General features: G+C 39.5%; 1 protein-coding gene across 4 annotated transcripts in view; it reads right to left on the bottom strand.

Moving 5' to 3' along the window:
- The window catches only part of PIBF1 (progesterone immunomodulatory binding factor 1), a 216,533-nt gene extending 189,912 nt beyond the window's left edge, over nt 1-26,621 (bottom strand). For all 4 annotated transcript variants that reach the window (XR_009536788.1, XM_060129209.1, XM_060129210.1 and 1 more), the window contains exons 1-5: nt 26,302-26,621; nt 24,975-25,274; nt 10,417-10,517; nt 7,387-7,585; nt 4,574-4,693 (exon numbers count right to left, since the gene is read on the bottom strand). Coding sequence is in view for 3 of the 4 variants with exons in the window: in XM_060129209.1 (XP_059985192.1) it covers nt 4,574-4,693; nt 7,387-7,585; nt 10,417-10,517; nt 24,975-25,226 (672 nt within the window). In the remaining variant the exon portion in view is untranslated. The remainder of the gene's footprint in view (nt 1-4,573; nt 4,694-7,386; nt 7,586-10,416; nt 10,518-24,974; nt 25,275-26,301) is intronic.
- Nucleotides 26,622-26,861: the final 240 nt, after the last annotated feature.

The following is a 26,861-nucleotide window of genomic DNA, read 5'->3' as shown; positions in this document are numbered from 1 at the left end:
CCCAAGAGACAGAGCATGCTATCTGGGTACAAACCAGTTAAATTCCTGCTAAAACAAAAGCATCAGCACTGTCAAAATGCAGTCTCCACAACCTAACAGTTGCAATGTTAAGATCTAAATTTACTCAGATTTAAATTATCAATTTAAAGTTACTCAACCTTTGAAGAAACAGGAAAATGTGACCCATCCTTAAAAGAAAAGACAATCAACAGAGACAATCTCTGAGGTGACTCAGATTTTGGAATTAGCAGACAAGGATTTTAAAGCAGAGATTTTAACTATTCTCAGTGGTGTAAAGGAAAATGTGCTTATAATGAATACACAAATAGCAGAGAAATAAAAACTATAATAACCAAATGGAAATCTAGAAGTGAAAAATCTGACTATTAAATTTTACACAAGAAAAACAAAAAAGTATGTCCACACAAAAGCCAATGTTCAAATGTTTGTAGCAGCTTCATTTATAATGTCTCCAAAGTGGAAATAACTCACATGCCCATCAACTGGAGGATGAATATATCCATACAATTAAATATTACCCCAAAATAAAAAGGAACTACTGATACATTACAAAGAAAACAGTCTGGCAATTTCTCATAAATTAAATATGACCAGTGGATGGATAGATGGACAGGTATGTGATTAATGTAAGTATAGTGATATGCTAATGGCAGAAATTAGGTGACGGGTATACTGGTGTTCATTGTAAAATTTTTTCTAGTTACCTATGCTCAAAAACTTTCATAATAAAATAGAAAAAAAATATAGTCTCTAGGGTTGGTGACCAATTTTGAATATGCTGATTTGGGGATCATAAACTGAGAGGTTACATAAAAGAAAACACACAGGTTATAATCAGTCTGCTAATCTTCTGAGATCTTCCTCCAATTTGCCTTACTAGCGTAGTACCCTACCACTCAGAAAAACTTTGCTATCTGCAAACTCGAAATTTTACTTTGTGCTTCCTTTCCAATATAATGTTTACTGTTTGTTCCCCTGTACTCCTTTTTTTAAAATTTAATTTTATTATTTTTAAAATATTTATTTGGCTGCATCGGGTCTTAGTTGTGGCATGCAGGATCTTTAGTTGCAGCACGTGGGCTCTTCGTTGCAGCATGTGGGATCTAGTTTCCTGACCAGAGATCGAACCTGGGCCCCCTGCATTGCGAGTATGGAGTCTTAGCCACTGGACCACCAGGGAAGTCCCTCCCTGCGCTCCTTTTATTTTTTTTATACATTTATTTATTTTATTTATTTATTTTTGGCTGTGTTGGGTGTTTGTTGCTGCACACAGGCTTTCTCTAGTTGTGGTGAGCGGGGGCTACTCTTCGTCGCGGTGCACGGGTTTCTCATTGCGGTGGCTTCTTCTCGTTGTGGAGCATGGGCTCTAGGCGCACGGGCTTCAGTAGTTGCGGCACGTAGGCTCAGTAGTTGTGGTGCACGGGCTTAGTTGCTCCGCGGCATGTGGGACCTTCCCAGACCAGGGATCGAACTTGTGTCCCCTTCACTGGCAGGCGGATTCTCAACCACTGCGCCACCAGGGAAGCTCCCTGCACTCCTTTTAAAACATAAATTCCATGAGGCCAGAGATCTCTGTTTTGTTCACTGAGGTATTCCATGCACCTAGAACAATGCTTGCCACATAATCAAGGTATAGTGAATTATTTATTGAATAAATTTTATTCTCATAATAATGGCCATGTGAGTGAGGCAGATGTTACATATTCTCATCCCTATTTTACAGATGGGGACTGCAGGGAGGGGCAGTAAAGACTAAGTTTTTTATCCAAGATCATCACACCATCGTCGAGTTGCAGAGATGAAACTCAAACTAGTATCTCTGAATTCCCCAGATACCAGAGCAGTAAATAATTTAACAAATCATTTCAAAAAATAACCCCCCACAATATATTGCTAAAAACATTTCTTTTAATATTAGATATTAACATTCACTCACTATATCCTTATAAAAAGGTCCTAGCTGGTGACTTTTCATTTAAAACTTTTCAGTCTATATTTTCTGAGTGTTGGGCAAGTTGACCGGTACTAGGCCCTTGACAGAGCAGAAGAATCTAACTTTAAGGGTGGCTTTAATACAAAAGTAATTCTATTATGTCTAAATCATATTCTCTGAGTTTCTAAGACCTTTTATTATGGAGATAAGGCATTACTTTTCTTTTTTCCTGAATGTGATTCAGTTCCCTCTTTATATTAAGTTCAGGAAAAGGTTTAAGACAGAAGATTATATTTTCAGCTGAGAGGTGGTAAACCTTTAAGAAGCAAACTTGCACATGGAAAGGTTCTAGGATGGCTAATTTTTTATGTCAACTTGGCTAGGCTACGGTACCCAAATATTCAGTCAAACGTTATTTTACATGTTTCTGTGAAGGCATTTTTTAGATGAGATTAACGTTTAAATCAGTAGACTCTGAGTAAAGCAGTTTACCTTCCATAACGTGGTGGGCCTCATCCAATCAGCTGAGGCCTCACTAGAACTAAGACTGACCTCCCCTGAGCAAGAACGAATTCTGTCAGCAGACTGCCTTTGGATTCAAACTGCAACCCTCCCTTGAATCTCCAAGCCTGCCAGCCTACCCCATTAGATTTTGGATTCGCCAAGCTTCCACAATCACAAGAACCAATTCCCTAAAATATACGTCTCTCCATATATATTTACATATCCTGTTAGCTTTGTTTCTCTGGAGAACCCTAACACAAGCTCACAAACAAAACTGCTTCTGTGTTCAAGAGGTATTCATGCACTAAAAACACTAAGGAACTCTATGAGTGAAACCAGTGTTAATTTTCTATGCTTTCATGTCAATAAAATACTAAAGGTATTAGGAAGGTTGAAACAAACTAAAATCTGGGATACAATGCCATTACTGACCCTTGAGAGTAGAAAGACTTGCTTTACCACACAGTAAAAATATGTCACATATTAATGATAATTTTAGAGATCCAAGCCTTCTTTTTTTTTGGTCCAAAGAATCCTTTGTTCAGGAGAAGGTACTCTTAGAATCCCCAAATGTCAAAAGAGATTAAAATAGAGGTGGTTTGGGCTTCCCTGGTGGCACAGTGGTTGAGAGTCCGCCTGCTGATGCAGGGGACACGGGTTCGTGCCCCGGTCCAGGAGGATCCCACATGCCGTGGAGCGGCTGGGCCCGTGAGCCATGGCTGCTGAACCTGCGCGTCCGGAGCTTGTGCTCCGCAACAGGAGAGGCCAAAACAGTGAGAGGCCTGCGTACCGCAAAAAAAAAAAAAAAAAAAAAATAGAGGTGGTTTGATAGAAACAAGGATAGAAAGCTCCTCCAGTCCTCCCTCTAAAAAATAAGAAGTCCCTGAGGGACACTGACGTACCATAAGGTGCTGCAGAACTAAGCCTGAAAACTTATCTGCCTTGTCTCTAACGAACCATGTGGCACACCGCCACCGCTGCTGCCACCACCATCACCATCCTGGGCATTCTACAGAGACAATGGAGATTAAATGATCTGCCCGAGGTTGCAAAATTAGTTAGTAGCCAAATTGAGGTCTTCTTTGTCCTTTATTATTTTGACTTTAGATGCAAATTTTTTAAAAGTTAAGAGCTATTTTTCTAAATGTGCAAAACAGTTTACCTGCACAATGTGGCAGGTTAGCAGCAGAAAAAAACCACCATAATAGACCCCTGTGGTAGGGTTCACATCAGCACATCGGCCTCTCTGGCATCACTCCTGATGACTTCAATGCTCCTATGAGCAGATGGAAGCTGAGCCTTCATTTGCCTGTAATATTGGCTCTATAATGACCAAAGTAGATTCCATCCAGCACTAACAGTGCAGCAAATCAGAGCATCAAAATATAAATTAAATCATAATTGTTTATTTCTGGATAACAGATCTTTGGTAAAAGTTGTCCTTGAAATAGGACACAAAATAGTTTATAGGCAACCTTGCTAAAAATCACATTTTTACTTTGAAACAGAATTGTGAGCAATTCAATGAAGTAAATGGGACAAATAGTATTATTTTCTTCATTTGACAGAGCAGGAAACATTGAATGACTTGTTCAAGGTCACACAAAGAATGAGTGTCAAGATATCATCTAAGGTATAACTCCAATCTACTAGAATTTGAACTCTGGAAGGGCAGGCACTGTCTCTCTTGTACTCACTGCTGCCAGCACCTAGCACAGCACAAGGCATCAGTGGGGTGGATGCTAACATTAGTGCATGTGCTCTGAGCAGGTATTAGGAGAGCTAACTGTATTGGATGAAGAGGCAAAATGACTTATAAATGGACAAGGGCTCCCTTTCTTATCACCAACAGGGCGGATCTGTAATGAAGAACTGAGAATGAAATGAGATACAACAACAAAACACTCAGCCGGGGATTACGGCCAATATCATGGACGTACCCTGCCAAAATAAGATGGCTATTTCCAGTCTCACCTCCTTCCCACTACTTATGAAGAATCACAGCAGTCAGCATCCCCGGGTTCCATTTTTCTTTCACTGATTTTTATATTCCCTATCACAAATCTTAAGGACCTCTTGGAGCTTCTTCACACCAGGGATCAAAATTATACAAACCTCAGTCAGTTGTTTCAGTTGACCCTTGTTTTCACTTAATTCTTCGGCCAGGTCTTTCTTTTTCACTTGTAGTTCAGAGATTTCCTTTCTTAATGGATTCACTAGTTCATGGAACCGAATCTTTGAAAAAAAAATCAAATTAATAAGCAGTCTCGAGACCCAAATTACAATTAAAATTTGCTAATTAACAGCACTCTCAATTATCAGTACTACAAGGAAAAGTATTAAGATAATAAAGGAAAGTGTTAAGGAGTTTCAGATTATATATTCAGATTATATAAATTATATTTATTATATATAAAGTTTTGTTTGTACAAAATGATACAAGACGGTCTTTAATTGTCCCTGACCACTAATACTTCATTAAGTCTTAATGTTCAATTAAGTCCCCTCAAGGCCCAGATTATCTGTAACTCCCCACCTGTGACACGGTCTCTCTTTCCTCTCTTCTATCAGTCCTCCATGTTCTCCTTACTCCTTACCTCCCACTACTGCTCACTCCACACTATCCACTTGTTATTTCCTCAACACATCAAGTGTTCCAGAGTTTTGCTCTTGCTCTTTCCTCTGATGGAAAAGCTCTTCTCACATATAAATGTACGGCTCATGCTTTCACTCCCTTCTGGTCTCTGACCAGACATCACCCTATCAGTAAAACCCTCCCTGACTTCCCTAACCAGATTCTTCTGGGGGCCGCGCCACCTGTGGGATCTTAGTTCCCCGACCAGGGATCGAACCCGGTCCCTTGGCAGTGAGAGCATGGAGTCCTAACCACTCGACCGCCAGGGAACTCCCTCCCCTATGCTGATTTAAAATAGCATCCTCACTCTTCATTCCTGCTCTTTTCTCCATAGCATTTAGGACAAACGTTCTACATATCTTAATTTGTTGTGTGTGTTGCTCCATTGGAATGTAAGCTCTGTGAGGACAGGAATTTTTGTCTGGTTTGTGCACTGCTCTGTCTCCCATGCCTAAATATAGGAAAAGCCTACACCCCAGGCTCTTGGTGAAATCTACTTACTACCACCGCTGTGGAAGGGATAATCAGGATGAATCAGGAGGTATTTTCATGTCACTGTTCCATTCAGTTCAGACCTCTCTTCCCACTCATAATTCTCTCAGGGGAATTTGCCTGCCTTAACTTAGTAAAGTGTTCCAACTAACAAGCTCCTACAAAACTAAGCTATCAGCAAATTAGGAGAGGACAATTAGGGACTATTTATTGTATAGGCATACAGTCTGAAACTCCTTAATGTATTGCTGTATTGCAGGAGTACCATATTTGGTAAGAGGCAAGTCCTAAGGCTAGTACTTGACACAATGAACCTGTGTATAATTAACTAGTTAGGATGGTACTGTCTGAAAACAAAAGATAAGACAAGGAACATTAACAGATCAGAGAACAAAAATATGTATGCCTGCCACTAATGGGATACTTTCCATCTATAATGGCTAAAGCCTCAATGACAGCACTTGAGATATTTAATTGGTTTTGGACAGTACTTTGGGCAAAACGATTATGTTCAAGCTATGTTAAATAAAAAGCTGGACAAAAAACAGTACTCCGTTTTGTAGGAAATCATTAACCTGGAAGCCTTATCCAAATGAGAACCAAGAGTAGCAACCACTACAGCAAAAAGAACTGATAATATTTATTATGTGTTTACTATGTTCTAAGCACTGTGTTAAGCATTTTACATACAAATTCATAGTTAATCTTCACAATTACCTCAACAGAAAGTTGCTGTTATTATTATTCTTTTTTAATTGAAGCATAGTGGATTTACAATGCTGTGTTAGTTTCCACTATACAGCAAGGTGATTCAGTTATACATATAAATATTCTTTTTCAGATTCTTTTTCATCATAGATCATGACAAGCTATTGAATAAAAGGCACTGTTATTATTATTAACCCTTCACAGATGAAAAAAATCAAGCCTCTTAGGGTGAAATGACCTCTGTATATCACAAACTTGCAGTTTGTGTGAGATGTGTGCTCTTGAGAGCCCTGGTCCCACCCTGCCACTCTGAGACCATTTCAGGAAATCCATGGGACCAAAACTATTTTCCTAGTAATACTAATATTTTTTGCCTCTTTTACTCTTAATCTTATGCCCATTAAGTGTCTGCCGGTGGCTACATGATGTGTGATGATATCATCGCCCTTAAGGCTAATGAAGTGTGTACTTGTATATTCCTGTATTGTAACAATTTCTGTTTTAATTTCAAATATGGTAAATATTAACAGATATAGTCTATATAAGCAAAATCTCTTTGGGGTCTTCAATAATTTTTAGAGTGTAAATGGATGCTGATATCAGAAAGATTTGAGAACACTGCCATAGATCAATCCTACATACAGACTTGTGTAACCAACACTGCAGTTGAGATCCTGACCTAGATCCGTAACGATCGCCCTCATGCTGTCCCTTTATAATCACACCACTCCCCTCTTCTTTAATGTCCCTAACCCCTGGCAAACACTAATCTGTTATCTCTATAATTTTTCATTTGAGAACATTATAAACTGCCACAGTTTATGATAAAATAATTCATTTCTATGGATTATCCAGCCATTAACTTTAGAGCCCTATTTATTGCTTGATTTTGGAGGTCAATGGCCAAGACCCTTTAAAATTTGGTGATCTGAACACCATTCACTCACTTCAGATCAGAGTCATAAAATAATTTATCAATTAGGTACTTCAAAAGTTATGGCAAAAAAAAAAGTTATGGCTACTATAGAAATGGCAAATTTTAGTCTGGAAATATATGCATTCTTTTTTTTTTTTAATGATACAAGACACTTACAGACACATATTCAGGAATAGAAAGCTGATCTTCCGGAAGACCTTTTAGGTTCATATATTGGTCTTCTGTCAACTCAAAGTCACGCAGGTTTCGACGAATATCTCCAGCTTTCTCTCTTAGCTGAAGGTTTGTCTCTTCTAGTTGCTTCTGTCTCAATAAAATAGTTTCCATTTCTTGTTTCATTAGTTCTTGATATTTTCTACATTAGGAGAGAATGTATAGCAAGCTTAAAAAAATCACTGAGATCTAATTTTCTCAAAGTTCCTTTTTTATAGTAACATAAAATTAAGAAATGAGAAGCTTAATAGTATTTTTGGCTCCAACTAAATGCTGACTTAACCAGTTAAACACGATATGACAATGCTACACTAATTACTGAATGTGTAGCCACATAAATTATTAAATAGAAAATTAATGTTCTTAATAACATTTAAAATTCAAATTATAAAATTATACATGTCTTCTCCTTAAGGTGTAAATCTTATATACCTGCTTTGGACCCTACTCATTAAAGTAATTTTCATTTGTCTTTATCCAGGTACTTCAAGGTATACCTCTTTAAGATGGCAACACTGAACCACCATAATGTATTCATTCAACCAATGAGGTAATGAAATCAGTAATCCACACATAATCAACCGCCTTTCTCAAGGAATCCATGTAGTACACATTGTTAGTTGCCCACCCAAAAATTTTGAGCAGGAAGGCACCCTCTGATTTTCCCCCCTCCTACTGTATCACTCCCATCAACATACAAACATGCTGTTATTCGTCCTGTCTTAAATGAACAAACAAGCTCCCACAATTTTTGACCCCCTTTCACTGCCCCTTTTGTTTCTCTAAAGTATTCTGTATGTGCTCTCTTCAATGCCTTTCCTCTTAAACCCAGGCCAATCAGGTCTGGTAACATTCAGATTGCTAATGATCAATTCTCAGTTCTTTCCATCCCTATCAATAGCACTTGAGACATCTGATCTCTCCCTCCTTTCTTCATCTGGCTTCCCAGACACCCTATTTTTTTCCTCTTCATTTTTATCCTATTTTCTTGGTGGCACTTTCTCGGTCTTATTATCTAGTTTGCCTTAGTGTTGGAGTACTCAGTCCCCTCCTCTGTCTGTGTTCACTCCCTTGGGGAATTCATCCAGTCTCGTAACTTAAACACCATCTATATCCTAATGACCCAGATTTATATCTCTAGATCAGACTTCTCATATACCTCCACATGGATTTCTAATACGACAACTCTACCTTAACATGTTCCAAATTGAACTCCTGCTCTTCTCTCACAAACCTATTCCGCTATGGTTTCAGCATCTTTAGTTTTGAATTTTATTTTATTTATTTATTTTTTATACAGCAGGTTCTTATTAGTTATCTATTTTATACATATTAGTGTATGTATGTCAATCCCAATCTCCCAATTCATCCCACCACCACCCCCAACCATCTTTAGTTGACAGCAATTTCATCTCTTCATTTATTCAGGCCAAAAATGTTGGTACAATCCTTGATTCCTCTTTCTCTCCTAAACCCCACATCTAATCCATTAGGACATCCTATCAACTCTACCTTCAAAATATATTCAGAATCCAACCACTTTTTACCACTATCAGCTATCAAGAGAATTACTGCAATAGTCTCCTACTGCCCTCTCCACTTCATTTAATTTGATCAGTGCCTAAAGAAATAGAGTAGAAGTCCTATTATCCAATGCAGTGGTTTTCAAAGTGTTATCCCCAAACCAGTAGCAGCATTAGCATCATCTGGGAACTTGGTAAAAATGCAAATTCTCAGGGCCCAACTCAAATCAGAATCTGAGGGTGGGACCCAACAATCTTTTTTCAGCCCGGCAGGTGGTTCTGATGCATGCTAAAATTTGAGAACCACTTATCTAATGAGATAGTAGCTGATAATTGGTCTGATAATTTTTTAAAATATCAGTTAAAGAGTAAGATCTTATAAAGGGAAAAGACACCTACTTTACACATTTACAGCTAATTAAAATATAGACATAAACATTCACTGGCAACATTTTTTACATAGGGTACAGATTTTTTGTAATATGGAGATATGCTTTGTTTTTCTGTAAATCATTTTTCATGATTTCCAAATCTGATTTCTTTACAATGGCAGGAGACCTTTTGAAAAGACACTTGGGAAATCTGAGGATACTTTTTATGGATTTGATTTTTGCCCCTAATCTCTAAACACCTCTTGCTTACACTTAATTTGATGATTTTTAGTCACTCGCTTTAATTGAATCTTTCCAAAGAATTCATTACAGTTTGCAAATAAATGACATGTTTTTGTACTCATTTTAAAATATAATTTTAATTAAGTGTAAGTATGATTATGTAAGTATAATAAGTATGATTGGCATAGGCATATTTGAGAGTAAACACAACAGACTCTGCATAAACACACAACTGAGCAGGAGGAAGTATGTAGGCAAACAAAAGGTACATTAACCCAGAAGAATTCAATGGGCCATAAGAATATATCAGTATGTTCTACAGAGCAAATGAAAAATTTAATCCAGACAGCCAGTTAAGTGGTGGTGAGTTTAGAGAGCTTCCATTGTCATTTATGGTTCACTGACACTGGCAATATTTGTTGAATGAATGTTGAATTCTGGCTTTTTGAATTTTGTGTACGTATCAAGTAGTTTTTTTTGTCAGTCTGGATGTAAAAATTATTACCGTCTTTGATTGAAGATTTCTCTATTTTAGCTTACGATCACATGCATGAATACGTAATGACATTACTAACTGCTAGACAGGTATTGCTACTTATTTATTTATTTATATATTTGCGGTACGCGGACCTCTCACTGTTGTGGCCTCTCCCGTTGCGGAGCACAGGCTCCGGACGAGCAGGCTCAGCGGCCATGGCTCACGGGCCTACCGCTCAGCGGCATGTGGGATTTTTCCCGGACCGAGGCACAAACCCGTGTCCCCTGCATCGGCAGGTGGACTCTCAATCACTGCGCCACCAGGGAAGCCCGGTATTGCTGCTTTTTAAAACTTTTACCTGGCATCCTTTTGTTGAAAAGTCAACTGGTTTTCTAATCTCAATGTTAGTAGCTGCTTCTGGTGAAGTGCATCATTAAGCTTCTCTTCCAATTCTTCAATCTTAAAAAAGAGAAAAAGATAAATTATACGGTCAGTTCGCAAATTTATCATTTAATAAAACCTTCTGTTTGTTCATAAAAATGGTTGTTAAACTATGCTTTGGGGCTTCCCTGGTGGCGCAGTGGTTGAGAGTCCGCCTGCCGATGCAGGGGACATAGGTCTGTGCCCCAGTCTGGGAAGATCCCACATGCCGCGGAGCAGCTGGGCCCGTGAGCCATGGCTGCTGAGCCTGCGCGTCCAGAGCCTGCGCTCCACAACGGGAGAGGCCTCAACAGTGAGAGGCCCGCGTACCGCAACAAACAAACAAAAAACAAAAAAACTATGCTTTGAATCTGCTGCCTTATGAATGTTTTTTTGCCAGGCTGTCATTAAGATCATTTTTTCCCGTTAATCTAATCTAAGTGAAAAACCCTTTGACAACTGGAATTTTTATGCTGGTGCCTTGCCCAGCTAATTATTTCCTGGCCAGACCCTGAATATATACCTCAGATCCATCTATAATCTCTGCCTAATATACATCTTCAATTGATTACATGGGTGTTGCAATAAATGTCCAAAATGAACCTAGTCATCACCCTCACTTATCTTATATTCCTTACATCTCCCTGGTCTCCAAAGCAAAAAAATCTGAGTCACGCATATTTGATATATCTCCTCCATTGCTTATTCTTATCTGACATCATTTTTATTTTTTTTCCATCTTTATTGGAGTATAATTGCTTTACAATGGTGTGTTAGTTTCTGCTTTATAACAAAGTGAATCAGTAATACATATACATATGTTCCCATATCTCTTCCCTCTTGCGTCTCCCTCCCTCCAACCCTCCTTATCCCACCCCTCTAGGTGGTCACAAAGCACCAAGCTGATCTCCCTGTGCTATGCGGCTGCTTCCCACTAGCTATCTATTTTACGTTTGGTAGTGTATATATGTCCATGCCACTCTCTCACTTTGTCACAGCTTACCCTTGCCTCTCCTCATACACTCAAGTCCATTCTCTAGTAGGTCTATGTCTTTATTCCTGTCTTATCCCTAGGTTCTTCTTGACATTTTTTAAAATTAAATTCCATATATATGTGTTAGCATACGGTATTTGTTTTTCTCTTTCTGACTTACTTCACTCTGTATGACAGACTCTAGGTCCATCCACCTCATTACAAATAGCTCATTTTCGTTTCTTTTTATGGCTGAGTAATATTCCATTGTATATATGTGCCACATCTTTATCCATTCATCTGATGATGGACACTTAGGTTGTTTCCATCTCCGGGCTATTGTAAATAGAGCTGCAATGAACATTTCGGTACATGACTCGTTGTGAATTATGGTTTTCTCAGGGTATATGCCCAGTAGTGGGATTGCTGGGTCATATGGTAGTTCTATTTGTAGGTTTTTAAGGACCCTCCATACTGTTCTCCACAGTGGCTGTACCAATTCACATTCCCACCAGCAGTGCAAGAGTGTTCCCTTTTCTCCACACCCTCTCCAGCATTTATTGTTTCTAGATTTTTTGATGATGGCCATTCTGACTGGTGTGAGATGATATCTCATTGTAGTTTTGATTTGCATTTCTCTAATGATTAATGATGTTGAGCATTCTTTCACGTGTTTGTTGGCAGTCTGTATATCTTCTTTAGAGAAATGTCTATTTAGGTCTTCTGCCCATTTTTGGATTGGGTTGTTTGTTTTTTGTTATTGAGCTGCATGAGCTGCTTGTAAATTTTGGAAATTAATCCTTTGTCAGTTGCTTCATTTGCAAATATTTTCTCCCATTCTGAGGGTTCTCTTTTGGTCTTGTTTATGGTTTCCTTTGCTGTGCAAAAGCTTTGCAGTTTCCTTAGGTCCCATTTGTTTATTTTTGTTTTTATTTCCCTTTCTCTAGGAGGTGGATCAAAAAGTATCTTGCTGTGATTTATGTCAGAGTGCTTTGCCTATGTTTTCCTCTAAGAGTTCGATAGTTTATGGCCTTACATTTAGGTCTTTAATCCATTTTGAGCTTAACTTTGAGTGATCTAATCTCATACTTTTACATGTACCTGTCCAGTTTTCCCAGCACCACTTATTGAAGAGGCTGTCCTTTCTCCATTGTACATTCCTGCCTCCTTTATCAAAGATAAGGTGACCATACGTGCGTGGATTTATCTCTGGGTTTCCTATCCTGTTCCATTGATCGTTTTTGTCCCAGGACCATACTGTCTTGATTACTGTAGCTTTGTAGTATAGTCTGAAGTCAGGGAGCCTGATTCCTCCAGCTCCGTTTTTCATTCTCAAGATTGCTTTGGCTATTCGGGGTCTTTTGTGTTTCCAAACAAATCGTTAAATTTTTTGTTCTAGTTCTGTGAAAAATGCCAGTGGTAGTTTGATAGGGATTGCATTGAATCTGTAGATTGCTTTGGGTAGTAGAGTCATTTTCACAATGTTGATTCTTCCAATCCAAGAACATGATATATCTCTCCATCTATTTGTATCATCTTTCATCAGTGTCTTATAATTTTCTGCATACAGGTCTTTTGTCTCCTTAGGTAGGTTTATTCCTAGATATTTTATTCTTTTTGTTGCAATGGTAAATGGGAGTGTTTTCTTGATTTCCCTTTCAGATTTTTCATCATTAGTGTACTGGAATGCAAGAGATTTCTGTGCATTAATTTTGTATCCTGCTACTTTACCAAATTCTTTGATTAGCTCTAGTAGTTTTCTGGTAGCACCTTTAGGATTCTCTATGTATAGTATCATGTCATCTGCAAACAGTGACAGCTTTACTTCTTCTTTTCCGATTTGGATTCCTTTTATTTCCTTTTCTTCTCTGATTGCTGTGGCTAAAACTTCCAAAACTATGTTGAGTAAGAGTGGTGAGAGTGGGCAACCTTGTCTTGTTCATGATCTTAGTTGAAATGGTTTCAGTTTTTCACCATTGAGAACGATGTTGGCTGTAGGTTTGTCATATATGGCCTTTATTATGTTGAGGAGAGTTACCTCTATGCCTACTTTCTGCAAGGGGTTTATCATAAATGGGTGTTGAATTTTGTCAAAAGCTTTCTCTGCATCGATTGAGATGGCCATATTTTTTTTCTTCTTCAGTTTGTTAATATGGTGTATCACATTGATTGATTTGCGTATATTGAAGAATTCTTGCATTCCTGTAATAAACCCCACTTGATCATGGTGTATGATCCTTTTAATGTGCTGTTGGATTCTGTTTGCTAGTATTTTGTTGAGGATTTTTGCATCTATGTTCATCAGTGATATTGGCCTGTAGTTTTCTTTCTTTGTGACATTCTTGTCTGGTTTTGGTATCAGGGTGATGGTGGCCTTGTAGAATGAATTTCGGAGTGTTCCTCCCTCTGCTATATTTTGGAAGAGTTTGAGAAGGATAGGTGTTAGCTCTTCTCTAAATGTTTGATGGAATTTGCCTGTGAAGCTGTCTGGTCCTGGGCTTTTGTTTGTTGGAAGATTTTTAATCACAGTTACAATTTCAGTGCTTGTGATTGGTCTGTTCATATTTTCTATTTCTTCCTGATTCATTCTTGGCAGGTTGTGCATTTCTAAGAATTTGTCAATTTCTTCCAGGTTGTCCATTTTATTGGCATAGAGTTGCTTGTAGTAATCTCTCATGATCTTTTGTATTACTGCAGTGTCAGTTGTTACTTCTCCTTTTTCATTTGTAATTCTATTGATTTGAGTCTTCTCCCTGTTTTTCTTGATGACTCTGGCTAATGTTTTATCAATTTTGTTTATCTTCTCAAAGAACCAGCTTTTAGTTTTATTTAACTTTGCTATCGTTTCCTTCATTTCTTTTTCATTTATTTCTGATCTGATCTTTATGATTTCTTTACTTCTGCTAACATTGGGGTTTTTTTGTTCCTCTTTCTCTAATTGCTTTAGGTGCAAGGTTAGGTTGTTTATTCGAGGTGTTTCCTGTTTCTTAAGGTAGGATTGTATTGGTATAAATTTCCCTCTTAGAACTGCTCTTGCTGCATACCATAGGTTTTGGGTCGTCGTGTCTCCATTGTCATTTGTTTCTAGGTAGTTTTTGATTTCCTCTTTGATTTCTTCAGTGATCACTTGGTTATTAAATAGTGTATTGTTTAGCCTCCATGTGTTTGTATTTTTTACAGATCTTTTCCTGTAATTGATATCTAGTCTCATAGCGTTGTGGTCGGAAAAGATACTTGATACAATTTCAATTTCCTTAAATTTACCAAGGCTTGATTTGTGACCCAAGATATGATCTATCCTGGAGAATGTTCCATGAGCACTTGAGAAAAATGTGTATTCTGTTGTTTTTCGGTGGAATGTCCTATAAATGTCAATTAAGTTCATCTTGTTTAATGTATCATTTAAAGCTTGTGTTTCCTTATTTCATTTTGGATGATCTGTCCATTGGTGAAAGTGGGGTGTTAAAGTCTCCTACTATGAACGTGTTACTGTTGATTTCCCCTTTTATGGCTGTTAGTATTTGCCTTATGTATTGAGGTACTCCTATGTTAGGTGCATAAATATTTACAATTGTTATGTCTTCTTCTTGGATCGATCCCTTGATTATTATGTAGTGTCTTTCTTTGTCTCTTCTAATAGTCTTTATTTTAAAGTCTATTTTGTCTGATATGAGAATTGCTACTCTAGCTTTCTTTTGGTTTCCATTTGCATGGAATATCTTTTTCCATCCCCTCACTTAGGTATGAAGTGGGTGTCTTGTAGACAGCATATATATGGGTCTTGTTTTTCTATCCATTCAGCCAGTCTGTGTCTTTTGGTGGGGGCATTTAATCCATTTACATTTAAGGTAATTATCGATATGTATGTTCCTATTCCCATTTTCTTAATTGTTTTGGGTTTGTTATTATAGGTCTTTTCCTTCTCTTGTGTTTCTTGCCTAGAGAAGATCCTTTAGCATTTGTTGTAAAGCTGGTTTGGTGGTGCTGAACTCTCTCAGCTTTTGCTTTTCTGTAAAGGTTTTAATTTCTCCATCAAATCTGAATGAGATCCTTTTGGGTAGAGTAATCTTGGTTGTAGGTTTTGCTCCTTCATCACTTTAAATATGTCCTGCCAGTCCCTTCTGGCTTGCAGAGTTTCTGCTGAAAGATCAGCTGTTAACCTTATGGGGATTCCCTTGTGTGTAATTTGTTGGTTTTCCCTTGCTGCTTTTAATATGTTTTCTTTGTATTTAATTTTTGACAGTTTGATTAATATGTGTCTTGGCGTGTTTCTCCTTGGATTTATCCTGTATGGGACTCTCTGTGCTTCCTGGACTTGATTAACTATTTCCTTTCCCATATTAGGGAAGTTTTCAACTATAATCTCTTCAAATATTTTCTCAGTCCATTTCATTTTCTCTTCTTCTTCTAGAACCCCTAAATTCGAATGTTGGTGCATTTAATGTTGTCCCAGAGGTCTCTGAGACTGTCCTCAGTTCTTTTCTTTCTTTTTTCTTTATTCTGCTCTGCAGTAGTTATTTCCACTACTTTAACTTCTAGGTCACTTATCCGTTCTTCTGCCTCAGTTATTCTGCTATTGATCCCTTCTAGAGTATTCTTAAGTTCATTTATTGTGTTGTTCATCATTGCTTGTTTCATATTTAGTTCTTCTAGGTCCTTGTTAAATGTTTCTTACATTTTCTCTATTCTATTTCCAAGATTTTGGGTCATCTTTACTATCATTATTCTGAATTCTTTTTCAGGTAGACTGCCTATTTCCTCTCATTTGTTAGGTCTGGTGGGTTTTTATCTTGCTCCTTCATCGGCTGTGTGTTTTTCTGTCTTCTCATTTTGCTTATCTTACTGTGTTCGGGGTCTCCTTTTCACAGGCTGCAGGTTCGTAGTTCCCATTGTTTTTGGTGTCTGTCCCCAGTGGCTAAAGTTGATTCAGTGGGTTGTGTAGGCTTCCTGGTGGAGGGGACTAGTGCCTGTGTTCTGGTGGATGCGGCCAGATCTTGTCTTTCTGGTGGGCAGGTTCACGTCTGGTGGTGTGTTTTGGGGTGTCTGTGGACTTATTATAATTTTAGGCAGCCTCTCTGCTAATGGGCGGGGTTGTGTTCCTGTCTTGCTAGTTGTTTGGCATAGGGTGTCCAGCACTGTAGCTTGCTGGTCGTTGAGTGAAGCTGGGTGTTGGTGTTGAGATGGAGATCTCTGGGAGAAATTTTGCCATTTGATATTATGTGGAGCTGGGAGGTCCCTTGTGGACCAGTGTCCTGAAGTTGGCTCTCCCATCTCAGAGGCACAGCAGTGACTCCTGGCTACAGCACCAGAGCCTTTCATCCACATGGCTCAGAATAAAAGGGAGAAAAAGTAGAAAGAAAGAAAGAAAGAAAGAAAGAGGATAAAAGAAAATAAAATAAAGTAAGGTAAAACAAAAAAGTTATTAAAATAGAAAAATAATTATTAAAAAAAAATTTTTTTAACGTAAAAAAAGAAAAAAAATATGGATGGATAGAACCCTAGGACAAATGGTGAAAGCAAAGCTAAACAGACAAAATCTCACACAGAGGCGTACACGTACAAACTCAGAAAAAGTGGAAAAGGGGAAAAAATAATAAATCTCACTCTCAAAGTCCACCTCCTCAATTTGGGATGGTTCGTTGTCTATTCATGTATTCCACAGATGCGGGGTACATCAAGTTGATCGTGGAGATTTAATCTGCTGCTCCTGAGGCTGCTGGGAGAGATTTCCCTTTCTCTTCTTTGTTCTCACAGCTCCCGGGGTTCAGCTTTGGATTTGGCCCTGCCTCTACATGTAGGTCGTTGGAGGGCATCTGTTCTTTGCTCAGACAGGACAGGGTTAAAGAAGCCACTGATTCGGGGGCTCCGGCTCACTCAGTCCGGGGGGATGGAGGGGTACAGAGTGTGGGGCAAGCCTGCGGCACCAGAGGCCGGTGTGACGTTGCAGCAGCCTGAGGAGTGCCATGCATTCTCCCAGGGAAGTTGTCCCTGGATCCCGGGACCCTGGCAGTGGCGGGCTGCACAGGCTCCCCAGAACGGAGGTGTGGAGAGTGACCTGTGCTCGCACACAGGCTTCTTCGTGGCGGCAGCCTTAGTGTCTCATGCCCATCTCTGGTGTCCGCATTGTTAGCCGCAGCTCGTGCCCGTCTCTGGAGCTCCTTTAAGCAGCGCTCTTAATCCCCTCTCCTCGTGCACCAGGAAACAAAAAGGGAAGAAAAAGTCTCTTGTCTCTCCGGCAGCTCCAGGCTTTTTCCTGGCCTCCCTCTTGGCTAGCCATGGTGCACTAACCGCTTCAGGCTGTGTTCACGCAGCCAACCCCAGTCCTCTCCATGTGATCCGACCAAAGCCCCAGCTTCAGCTCCCAGCCCCGCCTGCCCCAGCGGGTGAGCAGACAAGCCTCTCGGGCTGGTGAGTGCTGGTTGGCACTGATCCTCTGTGTGGAAACCTCTCCACTTTGCCCTATGCACCCCTGTGGCTGCGCTCTCCTACGCGGCTCTGAAGCTTCCCCCCTCTGCCACCCGCAGGCTCCGCCTGCGAAGGGGCTTCTAGTGTGTGGAAACCTTTCCTCCTTCACAGCTCCCTGTCACTGGTGCAGGTCCTGTCCTTATTCTTTTGTCTCTGTTTATTCTTTTTTCTTTTGCCCTACCCAGGTACATGGGGGAGTTTCTTGCCTTTTGGGAGGTCTGAGGTCTTCTGCCAGCGTTCAGTAGGTGTTCTGTAGGAGTTGTTCCACGTGTAGATGTATTTCTGGTGTATCTGTGGGGAGGAAGGTGACCTCCGCGTCTTACTCTTCCGCCATCTTCCCCCTCTTCTGACATCATTGTTTTTATTGTTGAGCTTATTCCGTAAAAAGCTGTCAAAACTATACCATCGGGCTTCCCTGGTGGCGCAGTGGTTGAGAGTCTGCCTGCCGATGCAGGGGACGCGGGTTCGTGTCCCGGTCCGGGAAGATCCCACATGCCGCGGAGCGGCTGGGCCCGTGAGCCATGGCCGCTAAGCCTGCGCATCCGGAGCCTGTGCTCTGCAACGGGAGGGGCCACAACAGTGAGAGGCCCGCGTACCGCAAAAAAAAAAAAAAAAAAAACCAAAAAAAAAAAAAACCAAAAAACTATACCATCCTCTTTAATACCCAGTGACAAGTCTTCAGTTAGACCCCTGTCATCTCTCACCTGGATTATTATAATGGTTTCCTAACTGGTTTCCCTGCTTTCAGTTTTGCCAATCTCCAAAACTATCTTCATCTTATCTTTTAAAAATGCTATCAAAAATTTATTTCCCCAGTTTTAAATCCTTCAGAGGGTCCTCACTGTCTTCAGAATAAATTCCAAACCTAATGGCATACTATACTAATCTTTCTTGATCTGGCCTTTACCTACCATGTCTCTCATCCCTAGCTTAAAAGCAAACTCTGTTCCAGCAAAAGTAAGTGCTTGCCATTTCCCCAATATGCTGTGCTCCCTCTTAAGCCTCCATGCACCCGAGTTCACTCTTAGACTATTTAAAAAATTCTTTACTCTTTCCCTTTCAACCCAGGCAGTTCTTGTTCACCTTTTAAAATATGCAGATTAATTTAACAGTCAGTCCTTAATACATTCAAGTGAATTCCTTTTGTGTCATCAAATTCTCCTTCTCTACTGAACTATTCCTGTCATTAAACAAACATGTTTTTGTCTCCCATTAAAAAACCCAACAAACCACACTCCCTTGATCCCACCACTTCCTCTGCCACAGTACCATTTTCTCTGCTCATCATCAGAGCAAAACTTCCATATGGTTTTTGTCCCATACTATTCCAGTAACAATTCTCGTTAAAGTTATGAATCCCATCCATAATGCCCAGTCCAATGGTTATTTCTGCGTATTTATCTTACTTGACAACATGATTTGGCAGAGCTGACCACTCCATCCTCTTTCACCTTATGTGATACTCCTCCTGGTTTTCCTGCTTAACTCACTGGACCCTCTCAAGGTTCTCAGGTTCCTTTGCTGGATTTTCTTCTTTTAACCCATTTCTAATATTTGACTACTCATTGACTTGGTTTGGGGCCCTCTACTCTCCCCACGTAATGCCACCAAATCCCATAGCTTTAAGTGGCACCTACATGCTGATGTATATTACGTGTGTGTGCCCCCCCCCCCAAACTCCCTGGTCATGGACTGTCCTCTAAAGTCAGAGCGACAATTCTATTTATGAGTCTAATGGGTGGACATTTAAAGTTTAACATATTCAAAACAGAACTTAAACTTTATCTCCTATATCAGTTTTCTCCCAGCCTTCTATTTCTCAATAAATGGCTCCAGGTGATGAAGCCAAAAAGTTAGGAGTCTTACGTAAGGCAATAGCCTAATACTGTCTTCCTCTTCTACCTTATCTGCTCTTAGTCTATTACTTCACCGACATTTTGAAAATAAAAATCAGGACATGTCACTCCAGGCGCCTAAAATCTGCAAATGACTTCTCTGTTACATAATCTAAAGCAAGGGTTAATATACCATGGTGATGGGCCAAATCCAGCCCATGTCCTGTTCCTGATTATCCATGAGCTAAGAATAGGTTTTACATTTATAAAGTTGCTAAAGAAAAAAAAAAAAAAAAAGGAAGAATATGTGATAGACCATATGTGGCCTGCAAAGCATAAAATATTTACTGTCTGGCCCAGGCCTTTACAGAGAAAGTTTGCTGACTCCCTATCCAAAGCAGAAAACTCGCACTGCTGAGCAATGTCACGTCACATATCTTGAAGATATCTTGTTTAATTGTTGTTTGATCATGTCTCTCACTTGAATGTGATCTCCATAAAAAAGGGACTCTGTCATCTTTACTGCTATATTCCTGGCAACATGTCTCAATAAATGTCTTAAATCAACAAAAGATAACCACATTCCTCATAATTACTATTTTGCAAATCAAGAAAACTGTTACCACAAGGAGAAACTTCCGTTTTTTCCAGGGTTAGAACTTCTACAATTTTAACTGACTTTTAGATTAAGTCCCTCAACTCAGAGACAGTCATGCTAGGGAGATTCACTCCTCCATTTCCAAGCAATAAAGAACCCACAGATCTCCAATGAGAAATAAACCAAGAGAGATTTTGGCATTTAAAAATTGACAAGCAAGAAGAATGAGGAAGAAAGGATTAAGGAGGGGAATAAGGAAAGCGATTTAGGTAGCAATAAGTGGGGATAAAAGTGCAAAGCTAACAATCCTCTAAGATTAGGAAGTTTGGCCTGAGCGGCTCGCCTTCCCAGTGCTCTCAGTCAGCAAGCAGCTGACTGGGGAGGGGGAATCCATGCTTTTTAAGTTTCCTGGGACCAACCTGCTTCTGTCAAATCAACATGGGTCGAGACATTCTTAGTAATAAACTGTACCACCAGTAATAAGCTGTAATAAACATAAGCATTGTACCCTTGCCATACTGGTGTGGAGAGAAGTTATATTATATAGATTCACATATTTCCGAACTAAAAAAGACCTTGATGAATGGAAAAAACTGTTGCTTGTCTCCCAACATCAAGTATTCCCCTCTTTCTCAGGTAACTCTGGTTTTTATTAGAGACAACAATCTGTCCAGTTAAAGACTTACACTTCCCAGCTTCCCACTCCAACCATTATCATGGAGCTATAGTCTTGGGAGGGAAATTTATTTTTGTAATGCTAGAATGCGACATTTTCATCTTCGTATCCCTGATGTTCAATGTACTGGTAAGCTTTGGAGAATGAATGAGTGGCTAAAAATACTGTTTCTTCATCAATCCCAGACGGACACTTTTCCACATTTTTCATCTCTGAAGCTGGAATGCATCTTACAAACTACAGCACATAACAGTTTAACTTGGCAGTGTTTAACCCTAGCAATACACATAGTGGTCCGTCTTCCAATCCAGGTGGCTTGGATTTGATGAATTAAGGAAGAGTAATTCTTCTACCATATAATACTTCCTCCCATATTTGACAGCAAATATATTACCCCAAGGGGTCTCTAAGCAGGACAACCCTAGTGCTCATAGACAAAAAACACAGGAATGTAGAGCAGGCAGCTACTCTGGAGAGCAATTTGGAAGTACACTTAAATTAAGTAGACATATACCCTGTGAGCCAGAAATTCCACTCCTTAGTATATATGTCAAAGAAATGTTCACACCAGGTCCAGAAGAGGAATGTCTAAAGAAGGCCACGCTGCATGTGGTGGCAAGGAGCTAGAGGCACCCTGGGTGCCTATCGCTGCGGGAATGGGTGGACGGATGGGTAGACACACACCTGAACTGTGTAGCTGCTGGAAGCAAAGCACTAGACTTGCACGTGGTAACATGAAGGATCTTAAAAACCGCACTGAGTTGAAAGAAAAACTATAAAAGAAATAAAATCTAAAACAAAACATGCAATTCAGATTTATGTAAAGGTAAAAAATAAGAAAAATACTCGTGTTCAAGATAAATGTTTATAACAACCATAAGTTGAGTATAACCTTTAAAAATTGTGAATCACTATGTTGTACACTTGAAACTTATATAATACTGTAAATTGACTGTACCTCAATAATTTTTTTTAAAGAATAAATGTTAAAAGGAAAAAACAAACATAGAGAAAGGGAGGAAGAGAAATGAATTATGTGAATAAAAAGAATAAATGTACAAAATAAGAAGTGATCTTGCAAGGATCAATGATGACTGTGTGTCATAAGCTCAGGAATATGACTAACTTAATCTTCTACATTTTCAGCCCAACCAGAAAACCACAAAAGTAAAAAACTATACTAAGCACCATGGGATACAATAATAATAATATACAGTGCTGAATAAATATAACTACTATTATTTATTATATACCAGGCATCTAAGAGCTTATGTGCCTTGATTAATTTAATCCTCCAACAACTCCATGAAGTAAAAACTATGATTATTCTTATTTTACAGGAAATCAGGGAATAAAAACTTAAGGAATTTGCTCAAGGTAACTATAAGGGCTGGGATTCAAACTCAAACTGTGTGTGTCTGGAACCGCAGCTCTGATCTGTTATACCAGAAAGCCTCTCATGAATAAACCACCATGCCAATAATGTAAACGTTACACTTTAAAAAGGAGAGAAGCTATTTATAACCAAGCACAATGCAAGCTGAAAACAAATAATTTAAAAAGTGGCCAAACAAAATGTAATTTTCAATGTGGTATACAGTTGGCACTTAATAGAATATTTGTTGACTGAGTGGGTAGATTAACAAGTGGGATACTACCTCAGGCTTCTTCAATGACTTCCATTGAAGGAGGTCTTAAGGATAGAGATACATGAGCCAGTAACACTGTGGCAGTCCATTTGAAGAGTAAAAACAATATGACTAAGGGAAAAGAATGGGAAACCACAGGATACACTGATAAAATACCAAGTGACCTAGTCTAGGTAGGTGACTTCATAAAGAACCTAAAAGGAAGTCTTAGGAGGTTTACTTGGATGGAGCATAGGCGTTAGACTTCTTGGTGTTAATCCCACCTGGCTCCATCACTTCCATCTGAATGGCCTTGGTAAGCTATTAACCAGTTATGGTTCTGTTTTTTTCAACAGCAAAATGAGGTTAAGTCACTCAGTTAAGAAACAGCTGAGCACTTACTAGGTGCCAGGGACAGTTCTAAGTGCTAGAGATACAACAGGGACTACAAAGAAGTCCCTGTCCTCAGGATCCTCACACTTTATTAAGAGAGACAAATACCCAACAAACAAGGCAGGTAGTCCTATGAGCATAGATGTAAGGCACATAAAATAAGCAGAGTGAAAAAAATAAGAATATTACTTTAGTTAATAACAGCAACAATGACTAATACTTATTGTGTGCTTACTAAATATCAGTCTAACTTATGCTATTGATTCATTTAATATGAGAGGTCAGAGAAGATCCCCCTAAAAGCTCCTACACCTCAAAGAGCTGTATGGCTTAAATGAGATAATACATGAAAAAGCTCACAGAACAGGGTCTGGAACAGAATAAGCACTCAATAAATGTTAGCTACTAATATATATATTTAAATGTACCTAAATGATTTCTTTACATCATCAAGACCTTGGGATTTAGGACATTTCATTTTCCTAGAGAGGCATGGTCAAGAAATTTTTCTAGCAGCATGATACTTATACATAGGCAAGAACTAACCGAGACTGACTTAACAAGAGAGAAGGTAAATATAACTGAAACAAAATGGGGAGGGGAGGAGATAGGAAGAGGTGGGATCAAGAGCAAAGATGGAGGGTTTACTACTGGAAAGAAAAGACTTTCTCAGAAGACAGAAGTAGTAAGAGTTACAATGTTTATCCTGTCTTTCTGAAATCACTGTAAATTTTTTATAACTAGCAACAACTTTACCAGGCCTTACATAAAACACTCCGTAACTGTAAATAAACACACAAGGCAGAAAAACAAGGACTAGGGCATCCCTTGTTACTTGGCAGATACCACTTGTTAAAGAATAGGGTAAGTGAATTTGTTACACTTGGTACTATGACACAGTAACTATCAAAGAGCAAGATATAAAGAAACCAAATCTCCATGCTAGAGGACTAAACAGATTCAGTAATGTAATAATGATCTTGATTCTCCCTATCCAACTAGTCACATCAGGGCTAATTCTCAATGAAGCAGAAAAAACTTGGCCAGAAAAAAACACTGGAGAAAATATACCTCACACATAATACATTAAAAAAACTGAGCCTAGGGGCTTCCCTGGTGGCGCAGTGGTTGAGAGTCCGCCTGCCGATGCAGGGGACATGGGTTCGTGCCCCGGTCTGGGAAGATCCCACATGCCGTGGAGCGGCTGGGCCCGTGAGCCATGGCCGCTGAGCCTGTGCGTCTGGAGTCTGTGCTCCGCAATGGGAGAGGCCACAACAGTGAGAGGCCTGCGTATCGCCAAAAAAGAAAAAAAAAAACAACTGAGCCTACAGAAGGAATTCATCCCTGCCTACCTTTAAGTCACCCCTTCTTTCAAGACTTTTTATTTGGTACACAGAACTATTATTCACTTCCCTTCTCCTTTTATTTTACTTATGTATTTAATAAATTTATTTATTTATTTTATTTTTGCTTTGGGTCTTCACTGCTGTGGGTGGTTTTTCTCTAGTTGCGGTGCGCAGGCTTCTTGTTGCGGTGGCTTCTCGTTGTGGAGTGCGGGCTCTAGGTACACGGGCTTCAGTAGTTGTGGCACGTGGGCTTCAGTAGTTGTGGCTCACGGGCTCTAGAGCACAGGCTCAGTAGTTGTGGCGCACAGGCTTAGCTGCTCTGAGACATCTGGGATCTTCCCGGACCAGGTCTTGAACCCATGTCCCCTGCATTGGCAGGTGGATTCTTAACCACTGTGCCACCGGGGAAGCCCCCCTTCTCTTTTTAAAAACAGCTTTTTTAAACTATGCAAGAAAATATAATTCTTTTCTTGATATTTTAAATTTATCATTTTAAGTTCAGATTACATAAACTTAATTCTTATATATCTGCAGTTTCAAGACAATAAAGCACACAGATAGCAAATTTACACATGATCTTACCTTTGTAAGATAATCAACCTTCAAATTGTCGATCATCATATTTTTCTGTGAAAGCTCTATTTTCAGTAACTGAATATTATGAAGCAGTTCTTTCCGTTCAATTAGCTGCTTGGTGATTTTGACTTTACCGTCTCTCTCTTCTGATGAGGAAATATCATCTGTAGGAACTGTTGTTTCTAGACTAATATCTTCAGATTCCAGAGAGCTAGAGATGTTCAGTGTTTTTGATGGCTTGGCAACTTTTTGAGACATTTTTAATTATTATGGGACACTTTTCTTCTCCAATTCTATTTCAATTTTCTGTAGATTAAAAAATATTGATTTAAATGTACTCAAACATTCTCTATGGAAAGCATAAAGTATATCAAAGAGATACTAAGGGTTCCCTAAGTAAATATTAGACAAACTGGAGGACCCCAAATCTAGAGCAGATTGGTTAAGTTACTGCTCAAATCAAACATATTAAATCAAACTCATTAAGTCTTATTCTAAAACATACTTTTTTTAAAATTAATTTTTCTTGGTGTATAGTTGCTTTACAATGCTTTTTTTTTTTTTGAACCCATACTTTTTATGAATAGAAAACCCAGTTCCTGGGGGCAGGACTCTTACTTGGAGTAAACAAAGAAATGTATGAGATAAACAATAAAGCTCTAAATCGCTAGTACCCAGGAATACTACTAATAAAAGCAGCACATGAAGATAGAGGTTTCTTCTGAGTTGGTCAGGGGAAGGTTATACAGAGGTAGGACTTAGAATCTTGAAGGATTTGGAAAGGAGTAATAAAAAGGGAAAATCATTCACATTTTAAGGTTGGTATAGAAGTGATGAAAGTGTAAAACAACAGAGGGACATAGTAGTAGTCAGCCTGGTCCAAGCCCATGTGAATCTGAGTAGTGACTCCAAACACAAACACACAGAAGGGTTGTCCCTTATACATAATCAAGACTGTGGAGGACCTTGAATGTTTCAGTATGTTCGAAATTTATTCTACAGGCAATGAGGCATCAGTTAAGTTTTTTTAAAAAGGGAAATAGTGAGATAAAACTTTTTTATAGACTTGCAGATAGCAAAATGAAAACAAGAGAGTAAAAGACAAATTCCTCGAACTCCTTACCCTTTCACAAAAATTTCAGCAACTCCCTAGTTTTAATACTACACGATATAATAAATTACTTACGGTATTGTAGATATCAGTTTTTCTAAACTGAACGATTAGAAAAAAGGTGTGTGGAAGGGAAACCTAAGAACTCTGACTGGATCGGCTTCCCTCGTTTATAAAGGGAAAGGGATAAGGAAAGGCGAAATCAAAGACAGGCAACATCACCTGGGATACAAAGGGTCCGGGACTGGCACTGCCCACACGTGCGGCGTGAAGAATAAAACCCGAATTTGGCAGCATCAGAAGATTCCTTGTCCCAGGCACAAAAGGAAGGGGCGAGCCGTGAGCTACCTGGAACGCTTCAATTACTCCACGTCGCAGGCTAGAAAAGCCGCCACCGCTGCTACTTTAGGTGAGCTGAAGGTGTCTCCAGACAGCAGCTCGGGTTGCAGTCTCTTAACGAGAAATCACAGGTCGGTGACCGTTAGCACCCGTAACCAAAACAACCATTTCCGCACAGGGAGGAAGCTGCAGCAGGCAGATGCCCACGCTACCGGAACTCAGCCCTCCCGCGTCCACCCAGGCGCGGGAAGCAAAGCATGCTGGGAGATGGAGTCCGGAGGCTGCCCCGCTCAATTCACGGGCGGAAATGGCTCCGGGCTCCTCCCATCTACCCGCTTTCGCCCAATCCTCGCAGCCCTCAGAGAGCCAACCAACGGCTGTCTCGAGGTTTCCCCGCGAGAGGGGTTTACTAATATCCTGGAGGGGGAAGGAGCAAACCTCTG

This window comes from Lagenorhynchus albirostris, chromosome 18, assembly GCF_949774975.1.
Source record: "Lagenorhynchus albirostris chromosome 18, mLagAlb1.1, whole genome shotgun sequence".
Lineage (NCBI taxonomy): Eukaryota > Metazoa > Chordata > Mammalia > Artiodactyla > Delphinidae > Lagenorhynchus > Lagenorhynchus albirostris.
This window is presented reverse-complemented; position numbering and strand designations above follow the sequence as displayed.